At 42.7% G+C, this 19,361-nt stretch overlaps 1 protein-coding gene across 1 annotated transcript in view; it reads left to right on the plus strand.

Moving 5' to 3' along the window:
- Positions 1-18,996, plus strand: part of SCCPDH (saccharopine dehydrogenase (putative)) — a 63,122-nt gene extending 44,126 nt beyond the window's left edge. Inside the window, exons 7-12 of the mRNA XM_077486143.1 lie at positions 3,875-3,992; positions 6,986-7,104; positions 9,933-9,990; positions 15,422-15,533; positions 17,055-17,136; positions 18,702-18,996. Coding sequence (XP_077342269.1) covers positions 3,875-3,992; positions 6,986-7,104; positions 9,933-9,990; positions 15,422-15,533; positions 17,055-17,136; positions 18,702-18,807 — 595 coding nt within the window. The 3' untranslated portion in view covers positions 18,808-18,996. The remainder of the gene's footprint in view (positions 1-3,874; positions 3,993-6,985; positions 7,105-9,932; positions 9,991-15,421; positions 15,534-17,054; positions 17,137-18,701) is intronic.
- Positions 18,997-19,361: the final 365 nt, after the last annotated feature.

Consider the following 19,361-nt stretch of genomic DNA (forward strand, 5'->3'; position numbering starts at 1 on the left):
AACCGCAGGGACTCTGCCACTTGCCATAAATGTTTGGGGGGTGGATGGCTCTTTTGTTTGGTTTGGAAATGTGCCAAGGTGAAACCATTGTGGTCTATGGTGACTGAATTTATCGCAGACAACTTCGACCTTCCCAATATGCTCTCCCTTGAGATGTCTCTTGATTGATTTTTTTTTTTGACCAAGAGGTGTTAAATGAGCACACCAAACTGTTCCTCAGATTTTTGTAATTTGCAGTTGGGAAGCTTATAGCTAGGAGATGGATTCACACGGAACGACTGACGTTAGAGATGTGGTTGAAAGTTGTGAACGCTGACATTCTTATGTACCGCATGGCGTATGAGGCCAGGGGAGCCCTTGGAAATTTAGGAAGGTTTGGTTTAGGTGAGTTGTCTCAAAGGAGACACTGGCAGATGGGGCGAATGAGTAAAGGCTGAAGACGTATGGAGGCAGAGAGAATTTTTTTATAATCTGTCAAAAGTTGATGGGAGGGACCTGAGGGTGGGAGTATAGACTTGGTTCATTAAGTTTTATAAGATATATTTTTTCATGCCCGGGGGTTGTTTATTTATTTTTTTAGAAAAAGCCAAATGATTGGAATACAGGTAGGAATACTAGACTCTTAATAAAGTCACGCGTTTCCTGGACCAGGGAAGCGGTTCTGTGGACTGGATTATTCTGCATTAGGCAATGTGTTTTTTGTTTTTGTTTTGTTTTTTGGTGTATCTGATGTTTCAAAATACCTGATATACTGTATGTATATGTTGTCTCTGCTGAATAAAAATTAAAGCGGAGGTCCACCCTAAAATGGACCTCCGCTCATCGGAATCCCCCCCCCCCCCTCCGGCGCCACAATCGGCCCCTTTCAGGGGGGAGGGGGGTGCAGTTACCTGGATAATCCAGGTAACTGCACCCACTTCCGGGCTAGCTCTCTGCGGAAAGGGGCGTATGTTACGCCCCCTTCAGCAAGTGCCCCGCTGCCTGCTGGGAAACACACAGCTCCCAGAGGCAGCGGGGACCGTCCGGATTGCGCCTCGAGGCTCGCGCATGCGCAGTAGGGAACCGGGAAATGAAGCCGAAAGGCTCCATTTCCTGATTCCCATACCAAAGATGGCGGCGGCAGGACCCGCCAGACGAGCGAGCGATCGGCTTCGGGTGCCGACATCGCGGGCGCGCTGGACAGGTAAGTGTCACTATTTAAAAGTCAGCAGCTGCAGTATTTGTAGCTGCTGACTTTAAAAAAAAAAAAAAAAAACGCGGAGTCCCGGTGGACTCCCGCTTTAAATATAAATTTTATTTTGGCATATAGTGACAGATCAGCTTTTCCCAATCCTATTTGGCTAAAAGCTGTACTGTAGTTAGTGTATCTAAATCTGATTTATTTTTAATTAATGGTGTGTTGAGAGTTTTCAGAACCTCTGTCAGGCTATTTATTGCTGTGAGTTAAGCAAAGTGTATGTTACTTGCCCCTGAAGCATTATTCGCAAGGCTTTTTAAAAACTGTTGTTTATGTTTGATCTGTGCTTCCAATCCATGCGTTGATGTGCAGGGTTTTGGGTATTCTTGAGAATCCCCAGAATGTTCTCATGAGAATATTTCATGATGGATGCCATTGAGTGCTCTTGTACAGTACCTATGACACTTAACCCCCTCTAAACTGCCCATACGTTTTTAACTGAATTTTTATTTAACCACTTCTGGACCAGAAGGTTTTGCCCCCTTCACGACCAAGCCATTTTTTTTGTGATGCTGTACCCAAATAAAATGTGTCTCCCCCCCAGCAAATAGAGCTTTCTTTTGATGGTATTTTGATCACTCGTGTGTGTGTCTGTGGGTTTTTTTTTTTTTTTTAAACAAAAAACAAATAAACAAAACATCAAATAAGTGTTTTTATTTGTTTTATTTTTTTTGTTACAAAAAATTGAGTTTTTACATCATTTTAGGCCAGTATGTATTTTGCTGCATATCTTTGGTAAAACAAATCGCAATAAGTGTATATCGATTGGTTTGCACAAAAGTTATAGCATCTACAAACTATGCAATATTTTTATGGAAATTTTTTTATTTTTTTTATTTTTTTCGTTCTTCTAGTTTTTCTAGTTATGGCGACGATCAATGATTTTTAGCAGGATTGCGGTGGACAAATTGGACATCTAACTGACACTAATACAGTGATCAGTGCTAAAAAAAAAATGCACTGTCACTGCACTAATGACACTAGCAGGGAAAGGTTTAAAATCAGAGGTGATTAAATGGTTAAGTGTGTCCCTAGGGGGGTGCTTACTAACTGGAGGGGGAATTGGGGGAAGACGCAGAGATCTCCATCTTGTCCCTTTGGATAACAGCGATCTGCCTTGTTTACATAGGCAGATTGTGGTTCTGCCTCTCCCAGGGATGATCGCAGGTGGCTGGCGGACATCTGTTTCGCCAGACCCGTTGATTGACATCCCCACTAGCCAATCGGAGCACGATGGCGCCATCTAGTGGTATTAGAAACTAAGCAGCAAACCCAATAGCGCCACATTGCCGCAGTAAATACACAGTGGCTGGTCGGCAAGTAGTTTAATGATGCTATTGCTAGATAAAAATGTATTTATTTTTTTTATTTTTTTTAAAGCCTAGCCTGTAATTTAAAATGTAAATGTAACCTGTCCTTCTGGTAGAGTTCAGTTGTCGCTCTGTACTGAGATAAGCTAGTTGAAAATCTTCTGCATGCAACACACTTATAGCAGTGTCAGATGCTATATATTCTGTGCAGCTTTCTATTGTGTTCTCCACTCCTTTAAAAAATCTTTTTTGCTCTGTAGTAGATCCACATTGACACCACTGTGGTTCTGTTACATGCAGTTATGTGCCTTTTGGTGTACTATGGCATCGCTCATTGAGAACACTCCAACAACATGCAGTAACCAACAAATGTGTTGTATCCTCGTCCTTGGGTGCTCCTTTCCCCTCCCTCTTGTCGAGTGCCCCCACAGCAAGCAGCTTGCTATGGGGGCACCTAAGCTTCGTGTGTCCATTCAGACATGGAGTTGTGGTCCGGCTCCGCCCCCTCTTTCCTGATTGGCTGACACATCGCTGGATAGAGATGAGGCACAGTTAAGTATTAGGGGGGCTGATACACACAGAAGTTTTTTTTTTATCTTAATGCATAGAATGCATTCATTTAAAAACCTTCTGTCTTTACAACCACTTTAAGTAAATGAGCTGCCTTAAAGTGGTTGTAAATTCACTTTTTACTACAGGTAAGTCTCTAATGAAGCTTACCTGTAGCTACCGTGGATATCTCCTAAACCTGCACGGTTTAGGAGATATCCCCTGTATCGGCATGTGCCGACATTATCGGCAGATGCGCGCTGAAGCAGCAGCTTATTGGTGCCGTTGCTTCAGCTGACCAGCTGTTTACCAGTGGCTCCTGCGTGATGTCGGCGCCGCTCCGGCGAATCTCGGCACCGGAGCCCGCGATACCCGGAAAGAACTCCGGGAGAGATGTCGCCGGCCGGAGCAGTGAGTAGGGACCGCTGCAGGGGCTTCATTTTTTTTTTTTTTTTTTTTTTTTTATAGTTCTTCGTTTTTATTTATTTATTTTTTTGTGCACTTACAACCACTTTAACACATGACATAATGTTCTTTAGGCCACACCACAGTGGGCTGCTCTTGAGACGGGGCCCTGAATTTTATGTATCTTCTTCCTATATTTTTGACTTAATATATGATCTATAAACGTCTGTTTTATATCATCTATTGTTTTGTTTCCTTTTCTAGTATTCTGTATAATGTATTATTCAGTTACAGTGCATGTGGTTATACAGTAAGCGAAGCTGATAAGTTCAGCACGCGAATCAGATGTTTAATGCCAGTTCTCTGGTTTCAGAGGCGCAGTATTTTACAGCAATGAAGTAAAAGAGTATGCAATTCCTTTCATGGGAGCTGATGCAGCCGTTGTTAAAAGGACCCAGCGATACCTGCATGAGAACCTGCAGGAAACTCCTGTAAGTTGTAACTTGGCATATCTGTATATCTTTAAAATGTATTATAAACACAGGAATGTAGTCTGTATAAGTTATTTTCAATTTTAGTGAAATATAAAGTGTGTGTTCATTTGCATATCTGTCTGAATCCAGTGCCAACAGTCTACTGTAGGCTTTATATCCTGCAGTCAAAAATATTCTTTGTACTGTAGAAAAAACATTTATCTCATCTTAAGAGTGTGGAAAATAAAATAAACATCCATGGTCAACCTATGTGGCTGAAACATCGGTCCAATGCTGTACCCGCCGGCTCTAAGACTGAGAGCTGAGCGATCACATGCCCATTTGTCTTCACTGAGTGGAGAGAGGTGGCTGTCAGTCAACGGCTCTCTGCTTTACCCCCTCTAGCTCTCATTGGAGCCCCGGGCTGGATAGAAATCGGCAGTGACTGGCTGCGTGCTGAGATTCTGAGCCAGCCACTGGTCAGGCATCTGGCTGGATCCTGACCTTAAAGTCAGGATTCTTCCAGTGCCTGCTGCGATGTCAGCGGGCCGGCGCAGTAATAATTGCACTTCTTCATAGTTAGGTTGAATAAAGACACCAGTCGATCCAGTTCAACCCGAGCGAGTGTCTATAATTGTCCCTATCCCTGTACATTGCACACTCGCATTGGTCCCTACCCTCAAGGAGCCCACAATCCAAGGTCCCCATTCATATACTAGGGCCAATTTTGGACAGAAGCCAATTAACCTATCTGCATGTCTTTGGATTGTGGGAGGAAACCGGAGTATCCGGAGGAAACCCACGCAGGCACAGGGAGAACATGCAAACTCCAGGCAGGTAGAGTCGTGGTTGGGATTTGAACCAGTGACCTTCTTACTGCTAGGTGAGAGTGCTAACCACTACACCACTGTGCTTTTGTGACCCACAAAAGACATACGGCCAAGAAGCTCAGGCCATACTTCTCTTTTAAGGTAGTACTGTGTTTATCTGTAGCAAATACATGCTTTGTGCCTTATTCACACAAACGCGTTGATGTTATGTCCGTTTTATTTACTTTTTTTTTTTTTTTTGTGTTGTGACTAGAGCACATAGAGAACAATGGTTTTGTTGGGCACTTGCAGAAACTAGTGCATCTCTGCACATGGAGCGAACAAAGCCTTGGTTTTCTCTGACTCCTCCAACTGGCTTAACGGGGAAGTGGCCTCAAGAATTTTGGCGTTTTTACTCCCATGCCTCCCGTCAAGGACCATAGAGGAATCCAGCTCTCAGTTTTTAGTGCAGGGCATACATGAAGGGTTCCATATCTGGACCCATCAATTCTTTAATTATTAGTCATTCCACTTGTATATCGTTAGTAATGCCTCATCTAGAATATGCAGTTCCATTTTGGGCAACTGTTCGCAAAAGGGATATTTGGGAACTGGAGAAAGCACAAAGAAGGGCAACCAAACTGATAAGAGGCAAGGCGAAGCTCAGCTTTGAGGGAAGATTAGATGAACTGAATTTATTTTCTCTTAAGAGGAGATTAAGGGGTAATATGTTTACCACATATAAATACATAAGTGATCTATATAATGAACTTGGTGTCAAGTTGCTCACTTTAAGGTCATCAAAGGGCAAGGGTTGGGGGGCACTCTTTACGTCTGGAGAAAAAGATTTAACCTCCAAATACGGAAAGGCTTCCTTGTAGTAAGAGCTGTAAAAATGTGGAATTGACTCCCTCAAGAGCTGGTTCTGGCCAACTCAGATTGTTTTAAGAAAGGCCTGTATTTTTTTTCCTAGATCCACATTATATAACAGGATACTAATATTTTATAGGTAAAGGGTGTTTTTTATTTAATTTTTATTTTTTTGCTATTCTGTGGTTATAGGATTGTGTATATTGAGGTTTCCTATTAGTGTATTTGTCTTTTTGTTGTGGGTCTGCCCCTTCATCTTACAAATTTAGAGGCCTATTTCATGTTGCCTTTACTATGCTTGATAATAAGAGGTCCGGCATACCTTTCCTTCAGTGATGTGTGATCATCAGTAAAATCAGATGTTCTCTCCTCATCCTCCCCATCTCCTGGGGAGAGAACATCCTCATCCTAGTTGTGACAATCTGGAGTACCCTGACTTTGCTAACAGTTTTACAGCCCTTTCATCTCCTTAAGGCATGTGCTGCACACAGCTCTTACAAGTCATCAGTCCATCTAGCAGTTGACTTATGCACACTAGAAAGCAACTGCTAGTTTGTTCTTTTAATGCCTTAAAGTGGAGGTCCACCAAAAAAAAAAATATTATACAAATACTGCAGCTGCTGACTTAATAAAGGGTCCCAGGGTCCAGCGATGTCGGCAACCGAAGCCGATCAGCTACCACTGCTATTCTTTGTGAGGGAATCAGGAAGTGAATCTTTGCGGCTTCAGTTCCCTACTGCGCATGCACGAGTCACGCTGCGACTGCGTGTGTTTCCCAGGAGACAGCGGGGGGATGGGAAGGGGCGTGAGTCTATTCTTGGAAGTGGGTGCAGATACTTGTATTATACAGGTATCTGCACCCCCTCCCCCCTGAAAGGTGCCAAATGTGATGGGGGGGGGGGGGGGGGGTCTGAAAAGCGAAGATTCAATTTTTGTGTGAGCCTCCGCTTTCATTTCTGCTGCGGTCGTCTTCCTTTGTATTTCAGCATAAAGAGCATGAAGGGAGTTCTAGCCATTTAAAGCCACAATTGTCCTTCCTGTTTTATTTAAACCAAAGTGCTCAAAGATAAAATCAAGTCCGCAGACTTTATTGTGCCATATTATATTTAAGGGAAAATAATAATTTGCTAATTCCTTAGCAAGAGGGCCCTCTAACTGTCTCTGTCCCAGGCAGGTAGTTTGTACAACCCCCTCCTGGTCACCAGACACCTCCTATAGATTTGCTCTTCCTGAACAGTTTATGCAGCATTTTGTAACTGTAAACACTTCAGAACACAGGCCTATTGTTGTATTCATTGGTTGAAGGACCAACTTTTTTTTTTCCCCCCTTAGGTGCAGTATGGTGCCTATGTATCGGTGGGTGGGATCACTTCAGTCATCACACTGATGTTTGCAGGATTCCTTTTCCTACTTTTCACCAAGTTCAGCTTTGGACGCAAACTTCTGATACGAGTAAGTGTTTTCCTAGTTGTTGGTGCCAAGTAAAATTTGTGTGTATGTATGTGTATATATGTGTGTGTATATATATATATATATATATATATATATATATATATGTATGTGTGTGTGTGTGTGTGTGTGTGTGTGTGTGTGTATATATATATATATATATATATATATATATATATATATGTATATATAATGTGTGTATATATGTATATGTTTGTGTGTGTATATGTGAGAGAGAGAGCTTTTCTTTTGGACATCTTGTTATAATATAATCTATCTGATCCTGTAGCTGCGAACCAGTTTCTCAGGGAGTACTAGAAAAAAGGGCTCGATCACTGTGGCCAACAATGTTTTCTTTGAGGATGCAACTCCATAATTTGTCATAGGCAATCTTCAGCCTGGGTTCACACTGTAGCGACTCGGGGACTAGTGTGGTTCCCGCATTGCATCTCCCCCCGCAGACAGTTCACAATGCCCGCTGCAAACCAATGCGGCTGTCAATACAATGTTAATGATGCCCCAGATCTGTTCACAGATCGCAGTGTGAACTGTGGATTTGGCAGTTATCCGATTCTAGTCCGGGGGGGGTGGGGGTGGGTCCCTGCACCCCCCTCCTTCCTTCCTTTTTTTTTTTTCTTTTGTGCAAATCCAATGGCTGCACTCGCATTGCACAGACATCGCATGTGATCGGCACCGCGTGAGTGCGATTCACATGCAATGTCTGTGTTCGCTACAGTGTGAACCCGGGCTCATAATGCTCTGGTGTTTTCTGGGAAGGTGGGAAAGCTCTGGCCTTGTATGCCAGGTGCTGGTAGATCCCGAATAATGAATTCAGTGCTTCCCACTTCTGTTACTTTAAGTTAGTAAAAGTAGCACACTTTACACACCTTTCAGTCTCTTTCCATTTACATCACAAAAAATAAAATCCCAGTGGTGATCAAATACCACCAAACGAGAGCTCCATTTGTGTGAATAAAATGTAAATGTAATCTTAGTACAGCCTTGCATGACCGTGGAATTACCAGTAAAGCCCCTTTCACACTGGGGCTTTTTTTTTTTTTTTTTTTAGGCGCTTCAGCGCTAAAAATGGCTCCTCAAAAAATCCGGCCCCTTTCACTCCAGTGTGAAAGCCCCAAGTGTTTTCACACTGGAGTGGTGCGCTAGGAGGACAGTAAAAAAAAAAGTCCTGCTAGCCACATCTTTGGAGCGGTGTATTCACCACTCCTACCCATTGAAATCAATGGGGCAGCACGGCTATACCGCCAGCAAAGCGCTGCTTTGCGGGCAGTTTTGACCCTTTTTTTGCCTGCTAGCGGGGGTTAAAACCACCCTGCTAGTGGCCGAATACTGTCGCTAAAACTGTAAAGCGCCGCTAAAAATGGCACACTTTATCGCCGACGCCGCTCCCGCCCCAGTGTGAAAAGGGCCTTAAAGTAGCGTGCTGCTCAATAGCAAGAAAAGCCTGGTCGTGAAGGGGGTAAAATCTTCCATAGCTCAAGTGGTTAATCGATTTTTTTTTTTTTTTTTTTTTTTTTTTTTACTGCTGTGAGCCACCCTCTTTTTTGCTCCCAAGATGGACTAAGGATTATAGGATGTGTAGTGTGCATAAAGAAGTGCACATGACTGCAACTAACATGCACTGCTTATGTCAAACAAACGGAAGTGGGGGGTTCGGGAGCTCATGCCAGATGGTACAAGGAGGCAGAAAAAGACTGTAGGAAACTAATTTCTGAGAAATAGATTACAGAGCCAATAACTACCAAAGGACCGCCTGCCATAGTTGTATGTCGGCTGTTTGAAGTTGAATACAGTTGTTATGGCAGCAGATAGCCTCCTCTTCAACATCGGGTGGATTCGTCACAAGATCACTTTTATTGAAGGAGGGGCCCCCTCCAGTCATCTCCGATCGGGTCCTCTTCCCTCACAGGCTGGATGCAGAGTGAGGGAAAGATGGGCCCCCCGCTCCATAACATTGGAGGGCGGAAGTGACGTTCAACACTTCTGCCCTCCAGTCTTGAAGGCGGAAGTTTTTTTTTTTTTTTTTTTTTTTTACATTTTTATTGCATGTTAGTGTATATATGAGATCTTAGGTCTTTTTATTATATGCTTTTTACTATTACAAGGGATGTTTACATGCCTTGTAATAGGAATAAGTGACCCAAATTTTTCTTTTTCTCCTATATTTTTTTTAATTTTTTTTAAAAGACCATGTAAAATTAAATAAATAATTTTTTTATCAAAGCGCCTGTCCTGCCGAGGTCGCACGCAGAAGCGAACGCATACGTAAGTCGCACAAGCATATGTAAACTATGTTCAAACCACACATGTGAGATATCGCCACAATCGTTGGCTCGAGAGCAATAATTCTAGCACTAGACCTCTGTAACTCTAAACATGTAACCTATGGAGATTTTTAAGGGTAAAAGTTTTGTCGTCATTCCACGAGAGGGCACAATTTTGAAGCATGACATGTTGGATATCCATTTACTCAGCATAACATTATCTTTCGCAAAACAAAATCAATAGTTCAAGAGACTCCACCTATATTTAAAATATCTAATTTGAGTGGAAAACCTATTAAACTGCAGCATTGATGAATTATTTCATACATAGGTATTTTGCGTGCACAATGCATTAAGGTGTTTTTGCTTAGATGTCTGCTTACCTGTGCATTGCTAAAGAAAACAGTCAAAGATAATTAAGTGATTTTATTTTTTTAAATGTAGAAATTTTTATACACCTGTTTAATATGTTCTTTAAAAAAATAAAGTGGTCTACATTTCACTTTTTATTGTTTTTTTTTCTACTATCTTTACAGTACCCCAAATTATTTTCCTTTATTATTTTCCTTTGGTTATTTTTCCAAAGAGGGACCAACACCAAAACAGGTAACCAAAGGCTCACTGAAAAGTATATATGTGTGTTTGTTTATATTTCATGAAATTTGTTTTTATGAAATATTTAGCAACCAAAAATTATAGAAATTTTACGTTTTTAATGACCAACAATCTGTTTGTAATTTTTGGCTACATTATTAGCACCACTTGCTCTTTTCCTGCTGGCAGTAGGGTAACGATAGGGGTGATGGAACTTGCTGTTTTCAAACAAAATGCTACTGAAATACATTTTTGTAATCCTTAGACGTTCTCAGATTTCTGTTTATTGAAGTTATTTTTTGTGCCTGCAGAAGAAGACATTTAAAGTCTGACCAGTTATCAAATTTCAAAATTTCGAAAAGGTCAAATTTCGAAATAATTTTTGTTCGAATTTAGCACCACTAGTGGGCTGCAGCAATGGAGACCATCGAATTAGTTATCGGACATGTTTTTTTAAAAAATAACTATTTTCTAATCAATGATGGGAGAATCATGTGAGAAATGTAATCGAAAAAGAAATGCACTTGTGCAAGAAAACATTCCCAGCCACATTCTTTTCTGTAGCAGTAGGTGAAATTGAAGGCTGGCTTGTTCGAATTTCTAAATCAATGGTGGCACCCTTGGATCTCAAAATGCACAAAATTTCTGATTTTCAAAAGAAAATTCTTTTGAAATTCGACAATGTATGGCCAAGCTAAATGTGAATAGTTGCACAGGGGTTGAATTACTAAAACTGGAGCGTGTAAAATCTGGGGCAGATGTGCACGGTAACCAATTCGCTTCTTAACTCCAGATTGTTTAAGCTTTGACAAAACAAAACTGGAAGCAGATTGGTTTCTACACACAGCTGCACCAGATTTGGCATTCTCTGGTTTTAGTAAATCAACCCCAGAATGCTTAGGGAAGTGTGAAGAGGATTCAGATATCTGAGGGTAGACTAATGGTGCTTCCCATCTATTTGACCTGTGCTATCTATTTGCCTCTACAGTGAAACTGCAAATATTTTCAGAACCATAAAGTAAATCAATAACTAATACCAGATTGTGTGGTGGATCACCTCTGATGCCTAAACTTAACCTTGACCCTATGACATCCAACCTGGTTATGGCCGACTGTTTAAAATCCTTGTGCTGAGAACATGTAATATTACCCCTATCCTGCCGCAGTGCAGTGCTCAATCCTTGTGGCCTGTGCAAGTTATGACTACACCAAGTATATGGTCAGTATTTGCTGGTAATTGTTTTTGGGTGGCAAGAAGAGAAGAGGCTAAGTTAAAGCCCAATTGAACCTTTTAGTTTAAATCAAGTAATTTACATACTACGGTAGGTGTATCAAAACAAAAATTGTTCAAATTTTTAGTTCTTTTACCTCACAAAGCAACCACAGTCCAAAAGGCAAATGATGCGTACAGGCGACCTGGGGGAGTTTTAGTGCTTCCAGGTCACTCGCCTAAAGTGTAAAATGCAGCTGAAGGAGGCTGTTCAAATGCCACGGCCATGATGCATTTCATGAGTGTAGCAAATTTACCACAGCATACCAAGTTGACAGGCGGCACCACCTTTTAAAGTCAGTGGGTCTGTGTTCAGAAAAAGTGCAATCAGGAGGCAGCAGGATCGCCCCCAAAACTTCTGACCGCATCTGCTTAACCGCACTCTGAAAAACAATCCACTGCAGATTACTTTTTAGTGCATTGGTTAACGTGAACCTAGCCATGCTCTCTGTACCTGCTCTACATTCCCCACACTAAAGTGGACCTTTAGCTCTTCAATCACCATAGCTTATGCTCCCATCTGATTGAAGAGCTTGAAGGGTCTTGTTCACATGAGTGTATTATAATGTTCACCTGTGCAGGGCTGTGCACATATGTGTACCCAGGGCAGGGCTGCACAGATATGCACAGATGTTTTGTGCAGGCAGTCTCAATGATGTCAATTTGGATGCACTGACTGCACGGACATGCAGGTGTGTATCCCCAAACTCGCACTGTCTGTTCAGGGACACTACTTTGTTTTTATGCATGTATTTAGTTGATTCAAACAGTTGGGCCTTGAAGTGTTGGTTACCCCAGCAGTTCATATTCCTGATATGTGTCTGCTGTACCGTGTACTTTTATGAGAAAGTATCCTGTTCTTTTTGCATAGCTTCCTTTGTGTGAAATCCCTGGTGTTCCTGCTAGTCCCTCTACTTTCCTATTAGAAACCGATCACACTGAGCAGTTAGGATGGGCTCAGGCGTGTTCGCAACTAGCACAGGCAGAGCCTGCCAGGAAGCCAGCACTGCACAGCGCTAATCACAGGCAGTGAGACATTCCTCGATCTATACAGCTGCGCATTGGGAAAATGTTTTGCTGCCTGCGATTAGCGATGTGCAGTGCCGACTTCCTGGTGGGCTCTGCGCGTGCTAGTTGCGAACACACCTGAGCTCATCCTTGCTAAGCAGTCCCCCCCGCCCCACACAGACATTCACTGGAAAGTTCAGTGTAGTGCTGCTTCTCCTCCTCCAGCTCTTATGCAGCTGAGAACAGAGATGAGGTGATCACTTATAAAAAAATAAATACGTTTAAAAAAAACAGAACAGAAGAGGAATCAGCTATAAAGGAGGAGAGGGATAGGAAATGGGACCCCTGGGAAAAATTCAAAAAATCATGGCGATACGTAGAGGAAATAACATAACAGTAATAACGGGAAAGGAAATGTGGAAGAAATTATTAATTAAAGAAGGAAAAAAAAAAAAAGTGGAACCCAGAGGGAAACCAACCAGGAACGGGGGGGGGGGAGGGAGGGAGGGGTGGGAAGATAGAAGGGTATTTAAGGACAAGAGCAAAGCCTTGTAAAAAAATAAAGGTCAAGTAAGATTTTAGAATGATTTGTTAGCAAAAGAGAAGAATGATTTGTAGTATGTGTTTTTCTCTTTTTATTTTATATGGATGGAAAAAAACAAATAAAGATTTAAAAAAAAAAAAAAAAAAACGGGGTATTTTATAATGTTGTTTTTTTTTTTTTTTTTTTTTTTTTTTTTTTATTTGTTTTTAAACATCTCCAAGTGTGCTGATATTTATAATTAGGTTTGATCTGTATATTCAAACCATTACAACCAATTTGGCTTTTAAATGTCAAAGCAAAAATTTATTTTTTGCGGTATCAAATGTGTAATCCTTCAGGTCTCCCTCTGCATATGTGCAAAAGCTCCCTTTAATTCAAGCACATCCTACTTGTTGATTTTGCCAGTATTCCTCTTGCAGAGGGCTTACAGTGCTGAAAGATTTCTCCTAAAATTCCATCGTGTTTTCACCCTCTCCCCCAGCTTCTCCGGTATGAATAGCAGGGCTGTATATGTACGCTTTATACTTTGCCTGCATACAGTTGTTGCCATGCAGGAAGTGCTGATAAAGCCTAAAGCTTCCCCCTTTCTCCCAGTCTCCCCATAGTGTTGGACGTGGGACAGAGCTGCAAAAAGTTGAAAACATCATACCCAAAGCCCATTCTGTTACGAAGGATGAATGAGTGACGTTGTGGTCCCATATTTAATAGAAAATACGTGCATATTGGTGGTGTAATTTGCATGCTCTACACAGCCATGTGGCTATAACATGTACTTTAACCACAGGAGGCGATTGGCCTACCGTATATACTCGAGTATAAGCCGAGATTTTCAGCCTCTTTTTTGAGGCTGAAAGTGCCCCCCTCGGCTTATACTCGAGTCATCGCTGTCTGCCCGCTCGATCAGCGTGTCGAGCAGACAGACAGCGGCCATTCTATGATTCAAAAGCTGCGGCTCCGCCTTCGCCTGTGATAGGCGGAACACTGAATTTCCCAGCAGCCTGTGTTCCGCCTATCACGGGCATTGTCTCATGCTCGTACTACGGACGAGGATGATACGACGTCCGTGATAGGCGGAACACAGGCTGCTGGGAAATTCAGTGTTCCGCCTATCACAGGCGAAGGAGGAGGCGCGGCTTTTGAATTTTACAATGGCCGCCGACGAAGAGGGCACGGGACGGAGGCAAGGCAAGGCACGGCACGGGACGGGACGGGACGAAGGCAAGGCACGACACGGGACGGAGGCTCGGGACAAAGGCTCGGGACACAGGTAGGCTGGACACACACACACACACACACACACACACACACACACACACACACACACACACACACACACACACACACACACACACACACACACACACACACCTGTACTGCCCACTAAACATGATGGGATTTTTGTCGTGGCTATGACGCAAAGTGGCTGCTGGATGGTCTTCTCTGTGTGGGTGGCCAGCGGGAATAAATCTGCGACTCAACTATTCCCTTTTCCCTGCCAAAGTGAATGGGTCCTCAGCCCTGGTTCACACTATATTGCCATGCAGCTAACACTGCAAACCCTATTCATTTCCGCACTGCGTTTTGCGATCTGCTGCGGGTGTAGGTGCAGGTAGGCTGGACACACACACACACACACACACACACACACACGGATGGAGACACACACACACGGATGGATGGATGGATGGAGACACACACACACGGATGGATGGATACACACACACACAGGGATGGATGGATGGATGGAGACACACACACAGGGATGGATGGATGGATGGAGACACACACACACAGGGATGGATGGATGGAGACACACACACACAGGGATGGATGGATGGATGGACACACACACACACAGGGATGGATGGACGGACACACAGGGATGGACGGACACACAGGGATGGACGGACACACAGGGATGGACGGACACACACACAGGGATGGACAGGCATGTCTCACCCTCGGCTTATACAGGAGTCAATAAGTTTGCCAGTTTTTTTGGGGGTAAATTGGGGGCCTCGGCTTATATTCGGGTCGGCCTATACTCGAGTATATACGGTACTTTCAATTTTCTTAATTTAGGACAAATTAAAAATTGGCAACTAGCTCAACTATTTTTAAATATATATTTTTGTGGAAATGTAAGGTCTTTTTAGTTTCAAGCAATGTGTTTAAGGCCGGGTTCACACCGCTGCGATGCGGGAACGCCGCGAATCCGCTGCGTTTTCCCGCATCGCACACCTCCCGCCGGCAGTTCACACTGCCCTATGCGGACGGCTGGGAGTGTCAATGATATGTTAATGACACCCCCAGATCCGTCCACATATCGCAGTGCGATCTGCCGACTCGCACAGGAATCGGATCGCATGGTGTGAACCCCCATGCGATCCGATTCTGTTGCGGACCAAAAAAAGGGTCCCGTGCGAGTTTGCTGCGGTAGCGATGCGAATTCAGCCATACTATCTGTATGGCTGTACTCGCATCGCTACGGAGATCGGATGTGATTTGCGGTGCGAATCACATCCGGATCTCCCCCCGCAGCAGTGTGAACCCAGCCTAAGTGATTCTAAGAGTCTAACCTTTTTTGTAATATGTTTATAAATGAAATGGTATGTTCACAGATGGCTGAATCCTCTTTCACAATGACGTTCTTTGGAGAGGGCTACAGTCAGGACCAAGATCCCCAGCAAGGAAAGCCTAATATAAAAATATGTACACAGGTTTCAGGACCAGGTAAAACGTGTTTTTTTTTTTTGTTTTTTTTTCTTTTGTTTTTTTCCCCTGCTATGTTTAGGAATGTCTTCGCCATTAGTAACGAGCAACTAGAAAGTTGAAACTTTCAGATGGCCAAAAAAAGGCTAGGCAGAGTACAAAGGTCTAATCACTAATATTGCTTTTGGCTCCTGTGCAGCTTCCCCGTTACTGACTTACAATGACTCCTTCTGTTCCTCTGTGTGGAAGCAACTATCTTGGTAGAGGCAGCACAGTAGTGGCATCACTAAATCCCACTCCAAATCGCCTGAGGCTAGCGGGTATTGGAAGCAGTGCCTCACACTGGATATATACTGCATCTGGAAAGTATTTACAGCGCTTCACTTTTTCCACGTTCTGTTATGTTAGTCTTATTCCAAAATGGATTCATTATTTTCCTCAAAAATCTACAAACAATACCTCATAATGACAAGAAAGAAGTTTGTTTGAAATCTTTACAAATGTATTAAAAAGAAAAAACAAAAAAAATCCCATGCACATAAGTATTCACAGCCTTTGTCATGACATTCAAAATTGAGCTCAGGTGCATCCTGTTCATCCTGGAGATGTTACTACAACTTGATTGGAGTCCACCGATGGTAAATTCAGTTAATTGGACATGATTTGTAAAGGCACACACCTATCTATATATTATTCCGCCTGTAACAGTGCATGTCAGAGCACAAACTAAGCCCTTAAGTACAAGGAATTGTCTGTGGACCTCTGAGACAGGATTGTAGCAAGTCACAGATCTGGGAAAGCTACAGAAAAATTTCTGCAGCATTAAATGTCCCAATGAGCACAGTGGCCTCTTCCATCCATAAATGAAAGAAGTTTGGAACCCCCAGGACTCTTCCTAGAGTGGGCTGCCTGACAAAACTGGGATCAGGAAGCAAGGGCCCTGGTCAGGTAGGTGACGAAGACCCCAATGGTCACTCTGACCGAGCTCCATCGTTTCTCTGCGGAGCGAGGAGAACCTTCCAGAAGAACAACCATCTCTGCAGCACTCCACCAATCAGGCCTGTATGGTAGAGTGGCCAGACGGAAGCCACTCCTCAGTAAAAGGCACACGACAGCCCGTCTGGAGTTTGCTAAAAATCACCTGTAGGCATGAGAGTCACAATGAAAGCATGCTGCCTGGAGATCCCTGGGCCTGAAGGGTCTGCTTCACCTAGAGGTGCCCACTATTATGTGTGTTATGGTTGTTGCAGCACTTCAGGTACACGCTTAATTGAGAAGTATTGCTGTTGGGATACATGAGGATTTCTTTGTCACACAAGTCTGAGGGATTGAGATTGATTGCACATTACTCAGTTCAGTTTATTTTGTTCAAATTTGATATGCCTGATCTAAAGAATTAAAATGTAAGATTTGCAATTATTTCTACAGTAATGGATATGGCAATATATTTTGTTTTTGTTTGTTCTACTTAAAATACTTTAAGCTCTCCAAGTTTGCATACATCTTTTTATAATTATTTATAAATGTTGCTTCACATTACAGAAGCTGGTTATGTTGCCACACCAATTGGGATGGTACAGGCTGGAGTAACTATTTTAAAGGAACCAGACTCTCTTCCAAAAAGGTTTGTGCATTGTCACGTGTAATTCAAGATTCTTCTGTGGCATTATTTTACTTTTCAGCACTGTGTGCCTCAACATCATTTTATTACTTTTTTCTTATATTTAAAACAAATTCTGAATTGAGTGGAAAAACATTTTATTAAAATTGCCATTTGCGTGGTTTGAAATTTGACAGGAGAAATTAAGCACATGATGAGATTTTGCTATTTAAATTTTATATACCGTATATACTCTAGTATAGGCCGACCCGAATATAAGCTGAGGCCCCCAATTTACCACAAAAAAACTGGGAAACTTATTGACTCGTGTATAAGCCGAGGGTGAGACATGCCTGTCCATCCCTGTGTGTCCGTCCGTCCCGAGCCTGTGTCCCGAGCCTGTGTCCCTCTGCCATGCCAGGATCGCCGCTCTTCTCGTCTGACAGACGGCGTCGGCGCCTCGGCGGCCATTCCACTGTTCAAAAGCCGCGCCTCCGTCTGTGATAGGCGGAACACTCAATTTCCCAGCAGTCTGTGTTCCGCCTATCACGGACATCCTCTCATCCTCGTCCGTAGTATGAGGATGAGCGGATGTCCGTGATAGGCGGACCACTGACTGCTGGGAAATTGAGTGTTCCGCCTATCACAGACAGGGAGGCGCGGCTTTTGAATAGTAGAATGGCCGCCGTCTGTCTGCTCGACACGCTGATCGGGCAGGCAGACGGCGATGACTCGAGTATAAGCCGAGGGGGGCACTTTCAGCCTCAAAAAAGAGGCTGAAAATCTCGGCTTATACTCGAGTATATACGGTGTATATATATATATAGATATCTATATCTATATATATATATATATATCTATATCTATATCTATCTATCTATCCATCATTCAAAAAAGCATGAGAGATAAAAAAAAAAAGTTAGTGTGATAAATAACCCAGCCATGACAGTATCGAAAATACATGGACTGTTAATAAGAGAACTGCAGAAGGCTTTTGGAGCTGGATGCCCAGGGAGAAGAGAAATGCCTTGCTCAGCTAGGAGACGAGTCCTTAAGCCTAGCTGTGTGGGGGGAAAAAAAACTGAAGAGCTTGAGAGGAGCTGCTATACTAACAATCCGATGTTAGTACAGTGATCTCCCCCACTGAGCTATTTGTGTTCTGAGTAGGTGATGGCTCTCCCGCCACAACACACTGGTCAGTGATCTCAACCATTGGCTGAGAGCACTGATCAGATGCTGATCGGCAGACCTTTTTCAGTCATGCCCTTCGGAAGCTGCTCTGGCTGCCATACACACAAGCCATATGTTGACTGGTGTCTGTTGAGCCGTTCGGCCTGTGTGTACGAGGCTTAAAACCTAATGGATTCAAGAATGGAGCAGACTGTGTATAGCAAAGTCTCATCTTAATAACCTAAGTGTATACTAACCATATGTGCTAAATCCACAATTTGTCTCTTGTGTATATTCTGGAGAACAGGTGAGTGTCTGTAATAGGAGAAGGGACTTATTCTATTTTGTATCTTGCACTATAGAAGTGATTGACAGTGTTATGTCTGGTGAATAATTTTTTTTGTTTTTTTGTTTTCTAGGGGAGGTGTTTACACACCTGGAGCAGCATTTTCCAAAACCAAGTTTATTGACCGTCTGAACAAAGCTGGCATTCACTTTAATGTCATTAGCAAGACCGAGATCTGAGCATTGCTGGCATTGAAACTACATGCATGACTAGGGGGGTAACTAGAGCACTTGGGCTTAAATATGTTTAATGCTTTTTGTCCTATATTTGTAAGATAAAGCTAATTGCACTAATTTAATGGAATAACAGAATGCTTTTCATAACTTTGCATTACAGTAATTGTCCAGCCAATAAAATATTGTAATATATGTTCCTGTGTGTGATGTCTTGTTTATTTCTCCTTATAAGGTTGGCATTAAACGCCCATTTCTTAACAGGCAAGGGCTGGGGAAATCTGACATAGCATAAAACATTTGTTATCTCCGTTTTGCACTGCAGATAAGGTGCTATAATGGCAAACCATGCAGTAAATTGGGAGCATTGTTTTTCCTGTACCTAATCTTCTCTTGATTACACTGTTATGCATTTATGATGATTGATGCCCATCTTTAACCACTTCAGCCCAAATTTAACTCCCTTCCTGACCAGAATACTTTTTGCGATTCAGCACTGCGTCACTTTAACTGACAATTACACAATCGTGTAACATGGCTCCCAAACAAAATTGACATCC

Source organism: Lithobates pipiens, unplaced genomic scaffold (genome assembly GCF_037356315.1).
Source record: "Lithobates pipiens isolate NorthernLeopardFrog02 unplaced genomic scaffold, aLitPip1_a1.2 Scaffold_18, whole genome shotgun sequence".
Classification (NCBI taxonomy): domain Eukaryota; kingdom Metazoa; phylum Chordata; class Amphibia; order Anura; family Ranidae; genus Lithobates; species Lithobates pipiens.